Consider the following 23214-nt stretch of genomic DNA (forward strand, 5'->3'; position numbering starts at 1 on the left):
CCTTGCACGTGGGACTCCCCTACGCGGGGGACACCCCTGCGTGGCACGGCACTCCTTGCGCGCATCAGCACTGCGCATGGCCAGCTCCACACGGGTCAAGGAGGCCCGGAGTTTGAACCGCGGACCCCCCCCTGTGGTAGACGGACGCCCTAACCACTGGGCCAAGTCCGTTTCCCCATCCCACTTTCTAGATTAGCAAACTGAGACTGGCATTTTAAGTAATTGGCCCAGGATAACATCACCTATAAATGGTTAGCCTAGGACTCAAACCCAGGGTGACCTCCAAAAGGCTGTGCTGTTTCACAGGAGACTGCCTCCCTAGTTGGAACCTAGCACTCTGACCCAGGACAGCCCAGGAGAAGACAGGACCAGAGGCCGGAGAGCCCAGGGGTCAGGGTTGGGCTGGAACTGGGGACCAGCTCAATCCTAGAAAGTGGAGAAAGGACTTTCCCCTCTGACCTTTTCCTAGATCAGTCCCTCTCCAGGCTGAGGGCCCTCACTTCTCCCTGTCCATCCATTGATTCTCCAGTGTCCAAGGAGAGGTGGGATGGGGCTTCAGGGAGGGGCGTACGGTCTCTGGGCCAGGCCCGGCCACTGGGACTGAAGCCTGTTCCACAAGGAAGTGGCAGGTGGTGTAGGTGGTGATGACTCTAATTGACTTGCACTGCCTGTGTCCTTCCTGCTCTAACAGAGGCCCCCTGGGAGTCTCACTCCAAGGCCAGAGCCTGAAACCCTGAGGTTTCGTCAGGGAGCTGAGCAGGATTGGGGCCACATGGCTTGGGAGCAGCCTTCCTCATCGAAACCCTCAGGACCAGCGTTTTTGGCACAAGACAGGGTAGAGTGGGGATTTCCTGGGCATTTAAGGAGCTGGATGGGCTTGGACTGAGTGTGGGCTCCAGGCATTTGTGCTGCAGTTCTTTGGGGAGTGGGGGGAAGCTGTGTGTGTGTGATCAGGGGTTCCACTTTCAGCTGGCCGCTCTCAGCTGGAAAGGTTGGGGGTGGGTAAGATCATCAGAGTCCCCTTGGAGGCTGGGGGAGAATGAAGGCTGGCAAGGTGGAGCCGTGCACTTGGCTTCTAAAGGTCTGACTCCTCTGGAGAGTAGAGAAATCCCCTTCCCCTGCTGGCAGCCCAGCCAGTCCTGCCCGGTTCAGATTCCTGCGGTGGGAGGTCCAGAAGCTAGGAGGACTTGCTCCTTCCTCCTCTCCTCTGCCCTCCCCCTCTCTCTCTGTGAGGAACTGGCCTTAGGAGGTGGAGCCTGTGTTTCCCTGGAGATGTCCAGAGGCCTGGCAGCTGGGCCGGGCCTGGCTTTATTGCCATTCAAGCCCTTTGCTCTCCTGGAGGGGGGAGGAAGGGAGTGGTAGGGCCGAGGTCTGCCCTTTGGTCCTTGGGCCTGGAGCTTGAAGACAAATAGCTGCGTGGGATTGGGGTTCCTCATTTGACCAGGTCTGCAGCATTACCCTGCCTGCCACTTCCAGTGGCCAGTGGGGCTGCAGGTAGCCTGTCCTTTCCTTTCTCATACCTGGTTACTTAATGAAAAAGACAAGGAGGGGGCTGGGGTCCTCCCCTGACTTTCTCTCTGGGGCCATTTTAGGGCCATCTCAGTCCTGCCTGACTGCCAGCCAAGCCCCTGAGCTCTGGGGGTTGGTTCAAGATGGGCACTTCCCTTTCCTGTCCTCCTGTCCTGTTTTCCCCTAAACCTCTGAACCCAGACCCTTTTCATTTTGGTAGGTGTCAGTACCATTGGAGGAGCCTCTCTCTGGAAACTCTCCTCTCCCCTCCATTGACTGTCATCATGTATCCTGGTCTTCTGACCTCTGGGACCACCTTCTTTGAGTCTCCCCACTGACTCTTCTCTCTCTGTCCACAAGGAGGGTGCCCTACCAGTGGGTGCCCTACCAATTGGTCTTACCACTTTACCTTCTCTTCTTCTTTCGCACTTGCTCTTACACCTGAGATAATATCTTCTGTAGAGCCTCTTGTCTACCAAAACCTTAAATGCCCATGGCCCTTGACACAATTCCATGTCTAGGCATTCTCTTCGCAGCTCTATTTGTACATGTGCGAAACCACTTACTAGCCAACTATTCACTGTAGCATTGTTTATAGTATCAAAGAACTGGAAACGATGTCTGTTAACACATCCTATAATTGAATACTGAAACGCTGTTTTAAAATAATAACTAATCTGAGGCAGCACGGCTTTGTTCTTAGTAGCAAGGAAAAAAGTGGTGAGGGACAATCTAAATGAACTGAGACTGGTTAAATAGGTTACAAATTATGATGAATTTATACAATGGAATATTATGGAGCAAAAAAATAAGAAGCTCTTTATGTTTGGTATGGAATGCTTTCCATTATGTTTTAAGGGAAAAACAAGATGAGAAATTTGGATGTTTGTGAATTCATAGGCTATGTCTGGATATTCACATACACACAAAATAGGTAAAAGTGGGTATCTCTGGGAAGAGGAACCTGGGCAGTTAAGGAGAAGGGGAGACTTAATTTTCACTTCCCTTTTCAACCTTTTGACTTGTTTGTTGGTACCTGTGTTACCTAAACTAGAACAAAACAGGAACAAACAAAACCCCAAAAAGTAGTCAGAATCACACGATCAGAGCTGTAGCACATAGTTTTTTGGAGAGAGCGTGATCTGTGGAGTCAGGCAGACAAGAGCTCAAAGCCCAGCTCAGCTGGTTAGTGATGGATCCTGGGCAAGTCATTCAACCTTCAGTGTGAATTTTCTCATCTATAAGGAGGGGCAAGAATGCAGTTGTAGGGGGGTGGTTATGAATGGAAGTGATGTCAGTCACAGTCCGCAAACTTTTTCTATAGGTCCAAACAGTAGAGAGTTTAGGTTTTGTGGACCGTCCGGTCTCTGTCACAGCCTGCTCAGCTCTGCTCCCATGGAGTGAAAGCAGCCATAGTTTGGATGTAAATGAACAGGTGTGGCCATATTCCAATGGATGCTGAAGTTTGAATTTTATGTAATTTTCACTTAATGAAATGTTATTGTCCTTTTACATTTTTTTCAACCTTTAAAAATGTGTGGTGGATTTGGCCTGTGGGCCACCATCTGCCAGCCCCTGATAGATGATGCAGGTGGGTTACCTGGCATGGTGTCCCCATGCACACAACAGGTTTTTTAAACAGACCCCAGATCTGTATCCATCTAGACAGATGGAGATTTTCTGGAGCTCCCACCCATGCCTCCTGCCTGCTGCTCAGTTCTACTCTGGATAGCCTTGTCTTCCTCAAGTTCAACTTCCCTAAAACCCCTTCCCTCTGAGCCTGGTTTTCCTTCCACCTGTGCCCGACTCTGCCTCCCCAGCTCCCAGCCTGTTGGGAGTGTTGTCCTTCACGCCTCCTTTCCCGTCCCCTGGCCATCCCTCTAACTCAGATCACTCCCATGGCATCTGCCCTGCACTGGCCCACACGCCGGCCCCATAGAAACACCTCAGCCACCTCCTCAGCCCGCCTGTTTGGTCCCGGAGGCCCCCTGCTGAGCTGCCTGCACTGGCTGGGGTCCGAGCTGAAGCCCAGGCCTAGCCCATGTCCTTCCATTGCTGGGCTTGGGCGCAGCGCCACACTGCAGGGAATGAAATATGCTGAATGGCCACGGAGGCACGGGGCAGTGCAGCCCAGAAGAGCAGGGAAGTGGTCGCCCTTTGGGGTGACCTTGTCAGGAGACATCCTTTCAGACCAACAGCCCCTTCTGTCTCAGGACAACCTGAGGTGAAGTTTCTCCTGCACTCTCTCACATGACGGCACTTCACATCTTCCCCCCGCCTCGCCCGTCTTCCTTACCCTGGCTGCTCCAGGGTTGTATTTCCCAATTAATGTGACATCACTTTTAAAAAAAAGAAAGAAGAAATACTTCCAGACTAATTGGTGAGCAGCCGCTGCCTCAGCACTTGGCCCCTCCTTGGACCTCTGGACCACGGTCATGCATCTGGGAGGTCAATGTCCAGGGCAGCCAGGGCCTCTGGAACCCTGCTCCACTGCTCGGGTCAGTGTCTCTTCCTTTGCTGTACCACCAGATGTTAAATATTTGATTGTCACTCCTGCTGTGGGCCCAAGTCCAGACACCCCGGCCTGGCATCCAGGGCCTTTTCAGAGCTCCTAGCCCAGCTGCTCTCCTAGCTGGCTGCCAACTGCTCTTGGAAATCTCCAACTCCTTGCTTTGGCTTATCATCATGTTTTCTGCTGCCATCAGGAACACCTCACATTGTTCCCAAGCAAAACCAAGCAAAATCCCTTGTCCCTCTTCCAGAAAGCTCCCTTTAGCTCCCCAGCCTCCCACGGCTCTCCCTTCTCTGAGTGTCCCCTGCCTTGTCTATGTGCACTTGTCCAGCATTGCCTGGTGGTGGTAGGTTTTGTGTGCCTTTAACTTACCTCCCCATCTGAACCGTAATCCCCTCAAGAACAGAAAATTAGTTTCCTAGGGCTTTCTTAGCAGATTACATAGACTGGGTAGCTTGCAAACACAGGCTTTTATTCTCCCATAGTCCTGCAGCCAGAAGTCCCAAAGCTAGGTGTCCTCAGGGCCACACCCTCTCTGAGGGCTCTAGGAGAGAATCGTTGCTTCTTCCAGCTCCTGTGCCCACCCTGTACCTTCCCTCCTCTGGGCTGCTGTCTTTACATGGCCTTCCCTTCTCCCTGTCTTCTTCTCTTCTGCCTCTTAAAGGGCCCACCCAGATAATCCAGGATGATCTCCTCTCAGGATCCTTAATTACATCTGCAAAGACCTTTTTTCCAAATAAGGTCACATTTCTAGGTTCTGGGAGTTGGGCCTTATCTTCTGGGGGCCGCTAGTGAACCCCTCTAGGCAGGGGCCCTGCTTTGTGCTCCTCTCCCCCTCCCAGCCCCTGCCCTTGAGCAGGGAGGGGGCCTCACACAGGCACTGTCGGGTCGAGGGAGGCTGTGCTTCCCTGGGGACCCCTCGTCCTGGAGGTCGAGTCTGTCAGAGGTGGCAGAGGCACCGTCTTGCTGAGGCTGCTTCCCCTGGGGTCCCGGGCTTGCCTGCACTTTGCCCAGGGCTCTGTCCGGGTGGGCTTCACAGAGGCCGTCGGGGACCTTTCCCACCTCTGGCCAGCAGAACAAGGGATGAGGGGTTTTTATCACGTTTATTTAGTTTATAAAAATATTGTTCCCATAACTCCGTGCACTTGCCAGTCCCGTTCTCTTCGGCCATCTTTCTGTGCCGCCACAATGGTGCACAGGAACGTCCTGGCTGATACTCTTGAGCATCAACAATGGTGAGGAGAGGCAGGCGCCAGGGTCTTATCAGGCCATTCTCCAAAGTCGTGGTTGGGTTTCTAACTGGGGTGATGAGGCATGGTTACATTGGCGAATTTGAAATCACTGATGATCACAGAGCTGGGAAAATTGTTGCAAACCTCACAGGGAGGTTAAACAAGTATGGAGTGATTAGTCCCAGATTTGATGTGCAACTCAAAGATCTAGAAAAATGGTGCAATAATCTGCTTCCATCCCGTCAGTTTGGTTTCACTGTATTGACGACCTTAGCTGGCATCATGGACCACGAGGAAGCAAGGCAAAAACACACAGGAGGAAAAATCCTGGGATTCTTTTTTAGGGATGTAAAACATACATACAAATAAATTGCCTCCATGGACTCTGGTGCTTCTTGAAAACATGTATATATAGGCAGCAGTCTTGGCCCAGTGGTTAGGGCGTCCGTCTACCACATGGGAGGTCCGTGGTTCAAACCCCAGGCCTCCTTGACCCGTGTGGAGCTGGCCCATATGCAGCGATGATGCGTGCAAGGAGTGTGCTCCATAAGGAGAGCCACCCAGCGCAAAAGAAAGTGCAGCCTGCCCAGGAATGGCACCACACACATGGAGAACTGATGCAGCAAGATGACGCAACAAAAGGAAACACAGATTCCCGTGCCGCTGACAACAGTAGAAGCAGACAAAGAAGAACACGCAGCAAATAGACACAGAGAACAGACAACCGGGGTGGGGGAGAGGGGAGAGAAATAAATAAATCAATCTTTTTTTTTTAAATGTATATATAGTTACATTAACTTTTTTAAAGCAATTAGCACTAGGACCTGCTTATTGTAAAAATAGGAACAAGCTCTCCTCAAAAAAAAAACCATATATATATGTTTGTTTTTTCCCCTGAATGAGATCATATGGCATGTGCTGTTCAGTAATTTACTTCATAAAGTGGGTTTTACAACATAAAAATGTTTTCAACATACCAAAGATGTATCTGAATGGAGAGCAGGAAGATGGTTCGGCTGTGAGCTCGGTCTGCACCCCATGCAGGCTGCCAAGTGTTGCCACCTGCCTTCCCCCACCCCAGAAGAGACATGGTCCGTTGAGTGGCAGTTGACCTAACCTCGCCTTCCCCCCAGGGTCCCGGATCCCCAAGGCCTGGGCAGGCATGGACTTAAAGGTACAACCCCAGGAACCCCTGGTGCTGAAGGATGTGGGGAGTTCAAATTGGTACCTCCTGCAGGGTGACAAAGCCGCCAGAGTGGAGGTGAGGACTGGGCTGGCTCCCTGGCCCCCCTCCACTCCCCAGGTGCCCCTTTCTGGGGTTGAAGGCCAAGCAGCAGCAGCTGGGCACGGGTGGGCAGATAGAAGCTGAGGATGCATTTGATGCCAAGTCCCTCTGCCCTCCCCAGGGGGCGGGTATGTGCCTGGGGGGCCTGGGACAGCCCAAAGGCAACAGATGGTGCCTGGCCTGATGGCCACTCCTGTATACAGAGGAAAGATCCAGACCAGATGGAGCTGTGGGGGCTCAAGGAGGGCACCTACCTGTTCCAGCTGAGAGCGAACGACTCGGACCAGCCGGAAAACACTGCCAACATCTCGGTCACTGTGCTGTCAGCCAAGCAGACTGAAGGTGAGGGAGGCAGTGGGGCGATCGTGTCTGGAGCTCCCCCTCTGCTAATCGCCCTGCAGGCCCCATCTCACAAGCTCCCCTACCCCCAGAATATTGCCTCGCATCCTACAAGGTGGGCCGCTGCCGGGGTTCCTTCCCCCGCTGGTACTACGACCCCTCGGAACAGATCTGCAAGAGTTTCATTTATGGAGGTTGCTTGGGCAACAAGAACAACTATCTTCGGGAAGAAGAGTGCAAACTAGCCTGCCGGGAAGTGCAAGGTAGGACTTGGAGAGGTAGCTCTAGGTCTCAGGTGACTTCCCCCGAGGGTGGGTGGTCTCTTACCAGGATAGGAGATGGGCAGTGGGGGACCCCCATTCCCAGCCCCCGCGTCCCCAGTCCTCTCCCCCCTGGGGCCTGGCCTGCCTTCTCTCACTTCTCTGTTCTCTCTTTCCCAGGCCCCTCAGTGGAAAGACACCATCCAGGTGGGCTTTGCTCCTTTCCCTGTTCCCACACCCCTGCCAGGTCTCCAGCATATGATGTCCCCAACCCTGAGTAGCCTGCCTTGGCCCAAGCCCATTCCTGCCCTCTTTGTATGTTGGGGGACCACCACCACCACCCCCTTCCAGCCCTTCATCCTCCTGTCAGGGCCCATCCCGTCTGCTTGTAGGAAAGTTCTAGAGGTTTGGAAAGGGAATAGGACCCGTCATCAGGGCCAAGAGGCTGGGTAGAAGGCGGGGCCTTCGCACCTGCCGGCCCCTGCCCAGCCTGACCGTGCCCCTGCCCACCCCTGCCCAGTGTGCTCCGGCACCTGCCAGGCCACCCAGTTCCGCTGCAGCGATGGCTGCTGCATCGACAGCTTCCTGGAATGTGACGAAACCCCCGACTGCCCCGATGCCTCTGACGAGGCCACCTGTGACCAATGTGAGGCCTGGGAGACGGGAGCGGGGTGGGCAGCAGAGGGGGAGGGCCCGACAGCTGTGCCCTGCACCTCTGAGAGACCCTTACTGGGCCTTGGCCTCTGACCTTTCATCTCTGCAGACACCAGCAGCTTCGATGAGCTCCAGAGCTTCCATCTCCCCAGTGATAAAGGTGAAGCTCCCCCGCCACCCCAGGCCCCTGGGGCCCAGGGACGATGCCAGTCCTGCCAGGCTCTCCTTCCACCAGGGTGCCAAAGGGTTCTGCGGGGGGTGCCAGGCTGGGCCAGGGAGAGCTTTGGTTTTCCCAAGCATCAGTCTTTTTTTTTTTTTTTTTTTCTTTTTAGCTTTTTTCTTATTAGAGCAGTTGTAGTTTTACAGAAAAATCATGCAGAAAGTAGAGTTTTCTTATACCCCCCTCTCACAGGTCATTCTTTCAACTCCTTCTTGATTTTAGCCATGCCCACATAACACTGAGATGTTATTTACCTAACATTTTTTCTGTAAATCAATTTTTGAAATTTAATATATTTTAAAAAGGAAATTTTGGGGAGTGGATATAGCTCAGTAGTTGAGTATATGCTTCCCGTATACAGGTGCTGGGTTCAGTCCTGGTTCCTCCTTAAAAAAAAAAGGAAATTTCACATTACTGTCATAAATGGAAAGCCACTATTACTTGCCACAAATTGAGAACTAATGATTAAAAAATAAATATAGTAAAACAATATTAATAAATTTTAGGTGGACATTGTAAACTGCTAAGTCTCATCCTCTGTTAAAAAGGTAGATTCTGCCAGTTTTAAAGAGAAAATTTAAACCTCTTTGACAGAAAAGTTGAAAAAAAAGTTGGAAGGAAAATAACTACACAAATCAGTGTAATTTACTTCTGTGCCCAGGATTTTTTTTTTTTTAAGATTTTTTTATTTCTCTCCCCCTCCCATTGTCTGCTCTCTGTGTCCATTCACTGTGTGTTCTGTGTCCACTCGCAATCTTGTCATGCGGCACCGGGAAACTGTCACTTTTTTGTTGTTATTGTTGCGTCATCTTGCTGCGTCAGCTCTCCATGTGTGCGGCACCACTCCTGGGCAGGCTGCCATTTTTTCACATGGGGCGGCTCTCCTTGCAGGGCGCAAGTCTTGCGCATGAGGCTCCCCTACACGGGTCGTCCCTGCATGGCAGGGCTCTCCTTGCGCACATCAGCACTGCGCGTGGGCCAGCTCATCACACGGGTCAGGAGGCCCTGGGGATCGAACCCTAGACCCTCCATATGCAGGCGGACGCTCTATCAGCTGAGCCACGTCCGCTTCCCTGTGCCCAAGATTTATGTCACTCCCTCGCTTCTGGCAACACCGCTGTGGGTCAGGTGTTTCTGGGGTCCCTGAGGTCCCCCCTCACTCCCCCTTTGCCTGTTCCTCACTCCCCAGGGCACTGTGTGGACCTGCCAGACACGGGGCTCTGCCAGGAGAGCATTCCACGCTGGTACTACAATCCCTTCAGTGAGCACTGCGCCCGCTTTACCTATGGCGGCTGTCATGGCAACAAGAACAACTTTGAAGAGGAGCAGCAGTGTCTCGAGTCCTGTCGTGGCATCTCCAGTGAGTGGAGCTGGGGGTGGGGGGGAAGGCGGGGAGAGGAGAGGCTTAGCTAGAGCTCTCTGCTCTGTCCAGAGGCTTGGGCTGGTCATGCCTTCACCTTCAGCGACCCTGGGGTGGGCAGTGGGAAGCGCACTGGAGAGCATCTGAGTCTCAGTGCCTCAGAGCCCTTGGTGTTAACCAGTGGTAACTAGTCTCTCCCCATCGCTTTGCAGAGAAGGACGTGTTTGGTCTGCGGCGGGAAAACCCTATTCCCAGTGTAGGTAAGCTGCCTTCCGCCCTGTCATCAAGGTAGTCAAGGACCAGCCCCACGTGACTGCTTGTGGCTGCCTCAGGAGGTTGCAAATAGTGATGCCCGCCATGGGCAAGGGAGGGAAGTATAGCAGATAGCCTGCCAGGTGTTTGCCTCAGAGTCTCAGGCCTTTCCCCAAGCCCAGGCCCCCCGGAATCCCTCCCTCTGAGCTCCCAGCTGGAGCCGTGCAGGCTGCGCGTGCTTGAGGTCTGGGGTGGGTGCCCGTGGCCTCGCACAGCTGGCATCCGTTCAGACTCGGTTCCTCTGATACAGTGCGGGGTGAGGTGCCAGAACCAGGCTGGCCTGGGAGCCCCTCATCCTGCCCCCTCTTCCCCCAGGCTCCGTGGAGGTGCCCATCGCGGTGCTGCTGGTCATCTGCATCGTGGTGGTGGTGGCCCTTCTGGCCTACTGCTGCTTCAAGAACCAGAGGAAGAGCTTCGACAGACATGGCCACCGGCCGCCCCCCACTCCCGCCAGCTCCATGGCCTCCACCACCGAGGACACCGAGCACCTGGTCTATAACCACACGACCCAGCCCCTCTGAGCCCGGAGTTGCCTGGCCCTTCAGCCTGGGTCTGTTGCCAGCTCTCACCTGGCCCTGCTTGCTCTTTGCCAAGACGGAGGCCTGGGCTGGGGAAAACTTTGGGACCAGACTCCCCCGCCCATCCCTGAGGTCCCCCATGCCTCAGAGGCAGGGACTGCCGCCTCTCTTGGAGGTGTCTCAGGGGTTCAGGCCAGTTTTGCCCACAAAAGCTCCAGGGTCTGGGAGAAAAAAAAGCCCTGGAGCCGGGAATCTCAAACTCGGATGGACCTGTCTCACCTACTGCCTGCCTGGGATTTCAGAGGAAGGTGGAGTTTTGTTTCCTGTCAAAAACTGCCTGTCCCCACCTCAGGGCCTCCTCAGGATGGGAAAGGACCTGGGGCCGGGTCAGAAGCTGGAGGCCCCCAGCCCTGGAAGACAGGGCTGGGGGATGGACCTCCCTGTATATTTTGCGCTGTGAAATGTTGCTTTTTGTTTATTTAATGCTGTGGGGATGGGTGAAGGGGCCTGGAGGGGCTCTCTGGCCTCTGCCTCCTCCTCCTCTTCTCCCTAGATGGAGCTCTCTGAGCTTGACCAGCCCCAGCCTGGCCTGGCCCCCACCCCTACGGGCTCCCCCTAACTCCCCACAGGCTCCAGTCCACCCACAGTGTAATAAAATAGTTTGGTCTGTGGGAATTCTGCTTCCGTTTTGTGGGCCAGGAAAGGGACAGGATGGCTGGGGGGAGGGGGGACTGCCCTGTCCAACAGGTTCAGGCTTAGGGCACCCTGTTTAGCAGGTTTTCCCACCCTCCCGAAACTGCCCCAGGCCTCGGGGTGGGGAGAAGTGCCAGATTTGACCACCAGAGGGGAGGGGTGAGAGCTAAGAGGGCCACAGCTGGTGGGGGCAGGAAGTCTGCCCTCCTGCGGTCCGGGCGCCCCTGCAAGCTGTTCAGTAGCTGGGCAGGTCTCTGTGTAGGTGGGGATTGGGGATGGAGAGGAGGGGTCACAGGTTTGAACCATGGCTGTTTATCATGGAGACGGGGGTTCCATCTGGCCCAGGTCACCAGGTCTCCCTCCTTCCCACTCACAGAAGCTGCTTCTCAAGAATACAGCCCCAAGATCCTGCCTTTAGTCGAGCTTCTCCACTCCAACCCACACCCCTCCATTTGTTCTTTGACCCTCATTCCTGGTCCCAAAAAACTCTTCTATTCATTCACTTATTCAACAATTTATTGAGCTCCTATGTGTCAGACATTAGAAATTCAGTCTAGTCAAGACAAACACTGGAAGAGTTGTTGGCACATAGAAGGCCCTCTATAAGTGCTTTACGTAGTTCAAGTCACTGCCCACAGCCCTGTGATGCCCATACTATTATCCCTGTTCTCCAGGTGAGGAAACCCCACAGCAAGTTCAGTGAGTTCCCAAGGTCCTGGAGCGGGGATGGGAGGACCGTATTTAAGCACGGCTCCAGACTCTCTAATTACAGAAGAGAGGGTTTCAGGTTTTGCAGAAAAATAAAATAGTAATGTGTAGGAGTTTGGGGGCTGCTTTTAAACAAACGATTGACATACAAGCTACATGAATTACACCTGTAGTCATAAGTGTACAGCTCAGTGAATTGCCATAACTGCACACACACTGGTGAGGCAAGCACCCAGATCAAACAGCAGAACCTGACTAGCACCTGGAAGGATGGTCCTTTGATGGGAAGCTCTTGCACTTGCATGTTTTTTGTACATGTGCTCTCAACGCAGACCGCCTCCCCACCCTTCTGCAACCTCAGCTCAGGCTATCGTTCAGGAAATACCCAGGTGGAGGGTGCTGCCCCATCCATCCATGAGTCTGCGAGTGGGACCCTAAGCACAGAGCTCCCCGAGGTTGTTCCATCACTTGTCTCCTCCCACTGGGTCGTGAGCTGGCAATACAGGTGGCCTGAGCCATTCTGGTCTTCTGCACACCGTACTCCGTGACCTCAGTAAATGGTAGTTGTTCACCTAAGACTGAGTAGACGAGATGGCAGGGCGTGGGGCTCATTACCCTGCTTTGGCTGTTCCCACTTCCTGGGGCAGCATATTTATCTTTCAAGCCCCCTACTTGTCCAGCCATTTCAGCCTTCCTGGCTGAACCCCTCCTCAGGTTGCCCCATCTTTGGTTATGATCCCCATTATTGCCTGGGGTGATTAATGACTCGCTAAACCCTGTCTCCCAATGCTAGAGTAATGAACACAGAATAAGAGCTTACGTTGAACCTCTCGGAGTAGGGGAGATCAAGTGAGAGGATGCCAGGCCAATCGCCGTCCCTGGCGGGAAGTCTCGGCTCAGGCGCATCGGAGCCCGAATCTCGCTAGGGGGCGCCCTCGCCATACCGGGCGCTGCGCACGCTCTTGGCGTCACCAGTCTGAGTGGGGTACTGTGCCGGGCAGGTGTCAGGTGTGGAGCAAGGAACGCTGAGAGGCCGCTTCTGCTTGCCTGGAGATTACCCTCTGGCGTACAGGAGTGGGGATGCCGCAGGATGCAAGCACTGTAACAAAACAATTTAGTCCCAAACCGCTCCCTATCTCTTAACTCCCGCAGCCATCCTCTGCTCCATACCCACTCGAATGACTCCCTTTTCTCGGGGAACTTCCATACCTCTCTACTTCAAATGCCTCTTTGCCCCTGGAAAGCTCCTCCTTGCCCCTTGGTCCTGCTCCGCAGCTAAAGTTCATTGCTGCCCTCCCTGTTCTCTCACACTATATCCAGCTCTGCCACAAACGGATGGACCGAGTTAGGGAATGTCTGCCTTCAGCTGGAGGAACAAGAGAGGGGCTTCTTTACTGAGTATCCCTTGTGCTGGGCCCTACATGCGCATAGGACATACCTAACAAAAGGTAGTCTAATTAACGCAGAAACGGGTCCAGACCTGGAGATTAAGGAGGTTGAGAAAGGGCTTCATGGAAGAGGTAAGAATGAGATGAGCAGGTGTGTATGTGTGGGAGTAGGGGATGTTCCAGGCACACCAAAATCATGTGTGCAAAAGCTGGGCCGTCTTTATATGAAATAAAGAGAATATGCAAATTGATAAAGTTGGGGAGGGGGTGGAGAATGGAGAGCTAATGCGTAATGGGTACAGAGATTTTGGGGTGATGGAAAAGTTTCGGTAATGGATGATGGTGATAGTAGCACAGCATAGTGAATGCAATTCACAGTCCTGAACTATATGCTTGAAAGTGGTGAAAAATAAGAAATGTTATGCTGAATATATGCCACCAGAATAACTTTCAAACATTTTTGCTAATTAAAAAAAAACAAACAAAAACAGCTGGGCATTAGAGATGATGTCCTTGTTTTGTTTGGGGACCAGCAGGCTGCTCTGCTTGGCTCAGGCAGTGAGGAGATTGGTGAGCAGAAGCCACGTTGGTTAGCGCTCTGAGCAGGAGAAAGGAGCTTTAAGGAGTGGTCAAGTAAACAGGCCATGTCATGAGAGGTCACCCCACAGGGAGAGGGACAGAGAAGCAACACCAAGTAAATCAGGCCAGGTGACCCTCTGTGAGGCGCATACTAGGGGTGCACTAAAGACTTGTCAAAAGGTAGCACCCTGGCAGCCTGCAGCCATGCTTTGTTGTACCCAAACAGTGGTTTATATTCTTTAATTGATTGCCAACATTATTAAGAATCGGGAGATTTAGATAAATTCACATGTCTAGCTTCTTGTGAAAACGAGGGACATGGCAAACCTGGGCCCACTTTACTGCATGGCAGCATTCCAGGTGCTGAGTTCCAGGGTCTTTTAGAGCCAGGCAGGTGCTAAGCCACCTGCCACCCCCACCCAGCCTGCACGCCTGTGGTTAGGTGCTCGTCCCGGCCCTCCAGGCATTCCGTGTCAGGACCCCCACCATCTTATCGTCAGAACACACCCTGCCTTCTCCGAACTGGGGAGTTGGCTACCAGATTTGTGGTCCCCCACAGTTCAAAGGAACACTGACAAAAACTTGGTTGTTTCTCCCAAACCCATCCCTGCCCACTTAAACAAACAGCCCTGAATGAGGAGTGGTTTGCCGGATTGCACAAGACCACTCCCTTCCCCACCCAACCTCAGCCTGGGAAGGTGTTTTAAGCTCCCAGGGACCAAACCCGGAAGCCCAGCCTCCGCGCAGGGGGTTGTGTAAACCCCCGGGCAGCCAGCCCCACCGCGTGGGTGCTGTGTGGCCTCCCCCTCAGCCTGCCTCCCCTCAGCTCCTGGGGGTTGAATCAGCAGAGCCCAGAGCCAGGAAGACCAAGGAAACAGTCCGGGAAGGAAACAAAGAGGCCCCTTGCCATGGTTGGGGGTGGGGTGAGGGGAGCAGGACCAAAAAATGATTGATATTCACCCAAATGTAGCCGTTGCTATTAATAAGATTACAGATGGTTTTTACTTTCTTCTTTTTATTTATCTCCATTTTCTACAATGAAAATCTATTGCTTTTGTAATAAGGAAAAGTTATCTTTTAAAAATTATTCATCACATATTTAAGAAAGAAATCAAATCATGAAGCTCTAAACCGGGGGTGGGGAGAATCTCCAAAACTTATTGACTCTAGATCGTATGGAGGGAGAGTGTGAGTCCGCGGACGGACGGTGGCCGTGCCTCTGACAGAAATACAGCTGAGCGGAGGAGGGCCAGCCCGGAGACCTGGGCCTGGGTGAGGGCCCCTGGGTGCCAAACGGAGACTGGTTTTATTGCTTTTCTTCTTGCTTACTTAGTTTTGCTTGCTTGTGCCTCGCCCTACTGGGGAAGGATTGACAGCAGCTTTAAAGTGTCCATAAATTATGAGACAACATAGGTATAAGATAGGAATGAGAAAGAAAAAAATGAGAAGGAATGTAAAATAGGGTGAGGAGTCAGGCAAAAACATTTGAACTTTAAAGTCTTTGGGAGAAGTGGACATGGCTCAACTGATAGGGCGTCCGCCTACCATATGGAGGGTCCAAGGTTCAAACCCAGGGCTCCTGGCCCATGTGATAAGCTGGCCCATGCGCAGTGCTGCCACATGTAAGGAGTGCCGTGCCACACAGGGGTGCCCCTGCGTGGGGGTGTCCCACACGCAAGGAGTGTGCCCCACAAGGAGAACCCCCCTGTGTGAAAAAAGCATAGCCCTCCCAGGAGTTGCACCACACACGTGGACAGCTGATACAGCAAGATGATGTAACGAAAAAGAGACTCAGTTTCCCAGTGCCAACAAGGGTGCAAGCGGACACAGAACACACAGCAAGTAGACACAGAGAGCAGACAAAGGGGCGGGGGGGGGGGGGGAGGGTAAGGGGAGAGAAATAAATAAAATAAATCTTTAAAAATAAATAAAGTCTTTGGGTCATTTAACTCTGAGCATTCTAGGCTGGGTGGCCCTGGCAAGGCCCCACAGACTCTAGAATGAGGGTTCTGGGCTGGGGGAGATGGAGCTACTGGATTTGGGAGTGGTCGGTAGAAGGGTGATGTGACAAGACTACAGTGAGAGAGACACAGAGAAGGACGGGCGAGAGAAGAGCAGAGGGGAGGACAGGACCTTGGGAGGAGGGCGAGCAGGAGTGGTCACAGGGGAGGAGGAACCACGGGAAGAGGCAGGTGCCAAGGGCTCTCAAACCCTGCCAGGGGTCAGAAGAGGAAGCTGCGGGCGAGGAGGTCAGCTGCCCAGACCATAACAGAGGGTGCTGTAGGTGTGGCAGGGAAGGTAAGAAGAGCCAGAGCCCTCCTCGCAGAGAGTGCTGCGTTGAGGAGAGGCCCCCTAGTGTTGGGTTTTAGACTGAGAAGAAGGAACCAACATGGAAGGTGAGGCTGATAGAACAAGGGAGAAGCAAACACTGTTGGAGGAAACCCACTCACTCACTTGGGGTTGTCTTCCCGTGGATTTTCTCTGACCCACTTACTCTCTCCCACATGATTTCCTTTGCAACCAGTTTATGACCTTGTGCGCAGGGTTAGTCTGTGGCCCCCAAAGAGGGGCCCCCACAGGAGTCTGTGAAAACTAAGGGACTTGGAATAGAGGACAAGCTCCTTCTTGCCATCTGATTACAGGCTCTCTGGCCGTCTGAGTGCAGGAGAGAGGCGGTGACTGGCTCAAGGTCACTCAGCCAGGGGGTAAGCCCACAGCCAAGCTGGAGGCCAACATTCCTGAGCCCCAGAATCTTTGCTCTCTGCATGTCTGATCTCCAGATGTCCAGACTCCTGGCTCTAGGTTTTGCCCTCTCTCTGGAAGTGGGACAAAAGAGCCCTGAACTCCACAGGCCAAAAGCTGTCGGAGCTGTTCTGAGCCCTGGGAGGCTGGGAACCGTCGGAAGAATCATGGTCCACGCCCCTGTGATCACGAGCCTGGCTGCTGTCTCTTCCTTGGCTCCTAATAGCTTCTTCCAAATCAGTTCTCTGCTATTATCTTGCTTATCCCTGCAGGTCCCCTGGGAGCCAGGGAGGGGCAGAGAGGATCAGCCCCACTTCACAATTGAGAGAAACTCAGACCAGGAGGAAAGCAGTAATTTTCCCAAAGTCGCCCGGCCAGACCGGAATGGGGCTGGAACAGAAGCCTGAGCCACCCAAGCCCCATGGGAGGCGGGTGGTCAGCAGACCACAATGCCTGTTGGTGGGGGGTGGGGGACGGTAGGTAGAGAAATACACACAGCCCCAGGAACTGAAGTCCCTGTCAAACCTGGAGGGAGATTCAAGGGGGACAGGCTGCCCCCTGGCTCTCCCTTGCTCCCCAGCTAATGCAGGACACTGGGGAAGAAGGGCAGAAGCCTAAGGAAATCTGAATAAGGTATCGTCTGTAGACCAATATATCAATATTAGTTTTAGTAGTGACAACTACCCCATACTAAAGTAAGATGATAATAACAGGGGAAACTTGGTATGGGTATATGGGAGCTCTCTGCACCATCTTCGCCATTTCCCTGTAAATCTAAAACTATTCTAAAAATTTTAAGTGTATTTTTTTAAAAATTGGGCAGAGACAGCAGAACATGGCCGCAGAGAATACAGGTCTGAGGGGGGAAGCAGTTGTGGGCAGGGTCAAAACCAAAGTCCCCCCTGCTGCCCCTCACTACCAAGGAGCCAGGCAGTCATCTGGATACCTGGAGAGGGAAGGGACGGTGCAGGTGAGAGGGTGGGGAGGCCATGGAGCTGATGACAATGACGAGCTCCCACCTTTCAGAGGGGTTACGGGTGACCGGAAGTCCAGGCTTATGCCTGTGTTCCCACTGTAACTATTAATGAGGTCCTATTTGGTTTAAAAAATGTCCTGAGTTAAAATGCATGGACAGTGACCTTACATTTACTCTTCCAGGAATGTTTCCTAAAGAAACATTCTGATAATTTTGCAGGTCATTATGGCACAAGGATGTTGGCTGCAGCATTATTTATAACAGCAAAACACTGAAAAAAGTCTACATGTCCAACAATAGGGGTTGGATAAATAAATTATGGTCCATCTACCTACCCAATGAAGTAGAATGATGTATATCTATATTTATAAACATATATTTATGACTTATTTTAAAATAAAAATACAGAAAATAGAACAATATGTAGAGTATGATTTAATTTTCATTAAAAATTTTATGTATACATTATGTATATAGAAATGTTTAGGAGGCCATATATATTAAAACGTAAAAGTTACTACCCCTCATTGGTAGGTTTATTGTTTTTAGTTTATTCTTTATATTTTTCTGTATATTCTCAGTTTTGAAATACAAATAATAAAAAATAAACAAAGTCCTGAGTTTGACAATGAATTACCTGGTCATCCCAGTTATGGAGCAAATCCTTTAACTTCTGTTCAGTGGAGAAAGGCTCAAGAAAGTTCCACAGGGAGGGCAGGCCTGGTTCTGTGCTGACATCTATCCCTTCCACCTCCCACCCAGTCTTCCTCTGCCTCATTCCCCAGTCTAGGACAACCTAGCCTGACCCATGAACCATGTGTCCCAGTCCTGCCCTCCAAGGGAACCATTTCTAGATGTGGAACCCTCCAGGTGGGACACTGGGAAGAGACCTGACCTGGGGTCAGGATACCTGGGTCCAATGCCCAGTTCTGCCCGAACTCTAGTCATGGTGCTCAGGCTTCTCATCTGTAAACTGGAGCTAAGGAAAGCCATCTGGCCTCTCTTGACGTTCAGCTGTTAAGGGTGGAAAGTGATAGTGGAGGAGATAGGCTGCCTAAGCATTGCTGGAAGGTGGGGTGGGGGGCAGGGGGCAGAAAGCGGGGGATCCTTGGGACCTTGGGACAGCCAGTGCTGCCCTGTCACTTCCTGCGGTTACCATGGGATGACTAATGTGGCCCCTCAGCCGCCTTAGGCTTACCGGGGGATCTGGCCCAGGCCCAAGTCGAGTGCAGGCAGCACAGCCCCGCCTGGGAGCCGGGTTTCCTGGCAGCAGAGGCGCAGTGGGCAGGTCTGACCTGTGAGAGCCGCGGTTACCGCCTGAGGCCTGGGCTGGTTGCAAAAGGGGCCAGCACTTCTGACACAGTCTGCTCTCGGTCTCACTCACGCTCACAAGCTGGTTCCCAGGAGAACACAGAGCTCCGGGAGGGTGTGTCACCTCTGCCTGGCACCACTCTGCTTCTAGGGAGAGAGCAAGGACATAGGTCCTTCAGACCTACTCACACCAGCCCCCAGGCCCAAGCTGAACACCCAGCACAAAGATGCCTGGAGAGAGCCCCATGCAGACCCACACAGACCTGGCCACGGGAACACACATAGCCCCGAAAACCCAGGCCCACGTCAGACGTACACACAGGCACAGGGGCCGGCAAACACACCCTGCTACCCACGAGCAGCTGTCTATAATGCACACTCTCAAGAACAGACGTGATGGGGACACACAGACACATAGGCAGAGCGAAGGACAGCTTGCTTGAAGATAAACACCCATATTTACCAACCTAGATACACAGACATGTATGTATGTGGAGTTATTTGGAGTTTTGCACAAAGACAACATTCACTTTATTTTTCAAACAAATGAATTTTACTGACACATAATAATAAAGCATATAGTTCATCCGAAGTGTATAATCAATGGTATTTGGTACAATCGCATAGTTTTAGTCATCACTTCAATCATTATTTGAGCATTTTCATTATTTCAATAATAATAAACAAAAAACAGACAAACAAGAAAATTCTTTACCTCTCAATCTCTCTATGCTTCCCCTGATGAACATAGCTACTATTTTTGACTATATTTGCATATTTATTTTTAACTGGTATTATTGAGATGTATTCATATACCATACAATCTATTCAAAGTGTATATTCATGACTTTTAGTATAATCACAATGTTGTACATACTTCACCACAGAAAAATTTAGAACAACTTCATTACTCCAAAAGAAAAAGTCCACACCCCTTAGCAGTCACCTCTCAATCCCTCTCTTTCCCCAGCCCTACATACCCACTAATCTAATTTCATTTTTATAAATTGATTTACATTTATATTTTTATAAATGGAATCATGAAATATGTAGTACTTTGTGTCTAGTTTCTTTCACTTAGCATAATGTTTTTTGTCTGTTATTAACATCTTATAGTATTAACATGTATTAGTTGTTTCAAAGAAGAATGGTCTCATATCTGCAATTTTACCCATATTCACATTTCACATGTAGTTTTACTATGCTATACAGTCCCAGACAATATCCACCTTAAATACACAAGAGCAAAAACAGGGACGCAGAGAAATGTACACAGACACAGATATACGCACACCTTGTCATCATTTAATCCCCTGCGCCTCCCTCCCCCATCTCCACACAATCTCTCATACACACACAAACCCATACTTCCACGCTTCCTCACAAGAGCCAGTCAGGATTACACTCGGGGGGGCAGATGTGGCTCAACTGATAGAGCATCTGCCTACCATATGGAGGGTCCAGGGTTCGATCCCCAGGCTGGATGGTGTGGTAAGCTGGCCCATGAGCAGTGCTGCCACACACAAGGAGTGCTGTGCCATGCAGGGGCACCCCCGCGTAGGGGTGCCCCATGTGCAGGGAGTACGTCCCACAAGAAGAGCTGCCCCACGTGACAAAAGCGCAGCCCGCCCAGGAGTGGTGTTGCACACACGGAGAGCTGATGCAGCAAGATGACGCAACAAAAAAAGAGACGCAGTTTCCTGGTGCTGTCTGACAATGCAAGCGGACATAGAAGAACACACAGCAAATAGACACAGAGAGCAGATAATGCAGGGAAAAGGGAGACAAATAAATAAAATAAATCTTAAAAAAAAAAAGGATTACATTGGGTCCCAGTCTCTAAGCCAGAGATGAAGAACTTTTTTTATAGATGGTCACATACCCAAAGGTGAAGAGAAAACCAATTTTTAAAAAAGATTAATTTAATTTATTTATTTCTCTCCCCTTCCCCCCGACCCCAGTTGTCTGTTCTCTGTGTCTATTTGCTGCTATCTTCTTCGCTTCTGTTGTTGTCAGTGGCATGGGAATCTGTGTTTCTTTTTGTTGCGTCATCTTGTGTCAGCTCTCCGTGTGGGCGGCGCCACTCTTAGGCAGGCTGAACTTCCCTGCGTGCTGAGCGGCTTTCCTTACGGGGCGCACTCCTTGTGTGTGGGGCTCCCCTACAGTGGGGGACACCCCCGCGTGGCAGGGCACTCCTTGCATGCCTCAGCACTGCGCATGGGCCAGCTCCACATGGGTCAAGGAGGCCCGGGGTTTGAACCACGGACCTCCCATGTGGTAGGTGGACACCCTATCCACTGGGCCAAGTCCACGTCCCTCAATTATTGATATAGTGTCATTGGTAACAAACAAAAATGCTAAGGAAAACCATGGTCAGGGTGAAATAGTAAGCACATACACTTAACAGTTACAGCCTTGTGGTCAGAGTTTATAGCAATGTGAAAAAAAAAACCACTCCTAACATTCTAAGTGCAAAAATTAAAATGAAAAAGTATATACACAGCATGATTTCGTATATAGCATGAAACAAAAAAAGTTTCAAAATATATGCATAGAAGATGCTGAAAGAAGGTACACCAAAATGTTGTTATTGTCTTTGTGATTTGAGACAAGAGATTTTTTTAATCTTTTAGTTCCTTTGAATTTTCCAGTTTTTCTGTGAGGACTTATTATTTTAAAGTAACTTAAATTACATTGTTTAAAATCAATTAAGGGCTACATGGACATAGATAAGGTCATACTGAATATGTATAAAAGATCAAAATCCCCCCATTTCAGAAACATCCCATTTCATCCAATTAATATAATAAATATTCCATTAAATGTAATTCAAGAGTAGAAAGCAGGGTAAAAGAGGAAAAGGAAGGAAAGACGAAAGAGAAAAACAGAAAAGCTGTCCTAGGAAAGAAGAGAGGCACGTTTATAAGAGAGACCTCGAGAGAGTCAGAGGGTTTGGGACAGGTAAATCCCTCTGGCTGCCTTGGCTTGGGCCGCTGGCCTCAGCACAACTTTCCAGCAAGTCATTCTTCTCAGGCCTCCTTGATACAAACCTGGGAGCAGGACCTTGATACCCACTGGTCAGTTTTTTATCCTTACTTACTTGAAACCAGCAGCAAACATCGCCTGAGCCAGAGACCCTGCAGGGGAATAGGGGGTATAAATGGGGCTTTCACACTCTCCATTGAGCTGGGAACACGCAGCCTATGTCAGTGATAAAACTCAGAGTGTCCTCGCTGTGCCAAGGGCAGTGCAGACGTGAAGGCAGGTAAGGGAGGCTTCCTAGAGGAGGGAGGTGCCAGAAGATGGCTTATGAGAAACAGGGTATCTGGTGTGGGGACAAGGGACACTTTCTGAACTAGGGGAATTGGCAAAAACAAAGGCTTAGAATCAGGGAAGTCAAGGGATAATTGGGGATCGAGGTGTGGGAACACTGGAACAAGTCGGCCTGGGACAGCGTGGTGTCAGATTCTAGAAGGCCTTGAAAGCTAGTTCATCGCAGACAGTGAGAAGCAGTATCAGTCTTGAGTGGGGCATATGCCCAGAAGAAGGCAGCAGCACAGGGTGTTTTGGAGCAGGCAGCACCGGGCAGGGACATGGGGTGGGGTGAGGCTAACAGAGGAGCTGTGGACCAGGCTGGTGACTGAGTGCGGGAGGAGGAGTGATGACTGAGTTTCGCATTCGGGTGATGGAGATGTGGTATTATCATCAGAGACCTGGGGAAGAAGTTGGAAGTGGGATGGCCCAGCCAGCACCTGGTAAGGCTTCCTCCCCACCCCATGGCACCACTAAGGCCTCTCTGTGCAGTGTGAAAACGGCTGATCCAGAGTCCTAAGGCCTTCATTTTACAAATGGGGAAACTGAGGCACAAAGATTTGCCTAAAGTCATGCAGCTGGTTGATATCAGACTCTGAACTTGAACTCAGGTCTCCCTCAGAGAGTTGTGTCAGGCTGGGTTGAGGTCATAGCAGGCCTTAGAAATCAGGTGGGAGACTCAGCACCTTTGCCTGAGGGGGTACAGGGACAAAGGTTAGTGAGAGCCCAGGGATGAGGCCTCCGGGGTAGGAGGCAGTCTTGGCTAAATCGAAACTTGGGGAACGGATTATCTGAGGTTTCACTTGGCTGGGATCTCTCTGTTCCTCAGCCACACTTTCTCACACACACACAGCTGTAGTCTCTGCAGAGGGAGCTGGCTGAGACTTCAGTGCCTTAGAAATACTGCTCCACAGGAACAGCACCTCTTGAGATATCTTTTTTCCCTCTGGGCCTTGGTTTTCTTACCGGTACCTAAAATAAGGTTATTTATCGACGTGTACATTGAAGTCCTATCCAGCTTCAATTCTAGGGAAGTCTCTGGATCCCTGTCCCTCCATCAGGGCCCCTCTCAAAGAACCCTCGCTCCCATAGGAACTCGAGGACAAAACTTCTAAATTCTTTGTACCGCGCACCCTGGATTTCACTAGGTCCAACAAACCCGAGTCCAAGAAGTTTGGCCAGAGGGAAGTCCAAGTCCAGTGGCGGAGGTCTAGGTTGTACAGGCTTCCTTCCCTGCTCAGCACCCAACCCCCCACCCTCAAAAAACTGGGCCCTGGGGACTGCCAGATGGCCTCAGCTGGACC

General features: G+C 51.3%; 1 protein-coding gene across 1 annotated transcript in view; it reads left to right on the plus strand.

Moving 5' to 3' along the window:
* SPINT1 (serine peptidase inhibitor, Kunitz type 1) overlaps positions 1 to 10876 on the plus strand; it is a gene marked incomplete at its 5' end in the record, with an annotated part of 13024 nt that extends 2148 nt beyond the window's left edge. Inside the window, 9 exons of the mRNA XM_023587809.2 lie at positions 6387 to 6514; positions 6742 to 6880; positions 6970 to 7140; positions 7318 to 7344; positions 7658 to 7783; positions 7901 to 7951; positions 9201 to 9371; positions 9584 to 9631; positions 9999 to 10876. Of these exons, the coding sequence (XP_023443577.2) occupies positions 6387 to 6514; positions 6742 to 6880; positions 6970 to 7140; positions 7318 to 7344; positions 7658 to 7783; positions 7901 to 7951; positions 9201 to 9371; positions 9584 to 9631; positions 9999 to 10204 (1067 nt within the window). The remainder of the gene's footprint in view (positions 1 to 6386; positions 6515 to 6741; positions 6881 to 6969; positions 7141 to 7317; positions 7345 to 7657; positions 7784 to 7900; positions 7952 to 9200; positions 9372 to 9583; positions 9632 to 9998) is intronic.
* Positions 10877 to 23214: the final 12338 nt, after the last annotated feature.

Source organism: Dasypus novemcinctus, chromosome 3, assembly GCF_030445035.2.
Source record: "Dasypus novemcinctus isolate mDasNov1 chromosome 3, mDasNov1.1.hap2, whole genome shotgun sequence".
In the NCBI taxonomy this organism is placed as follows: Eukaryota; Metazoa; Chordata; class Mammalia; order Cingulata; family Dasypodidae; genus Dasypus; species Dasypus novemcinctus.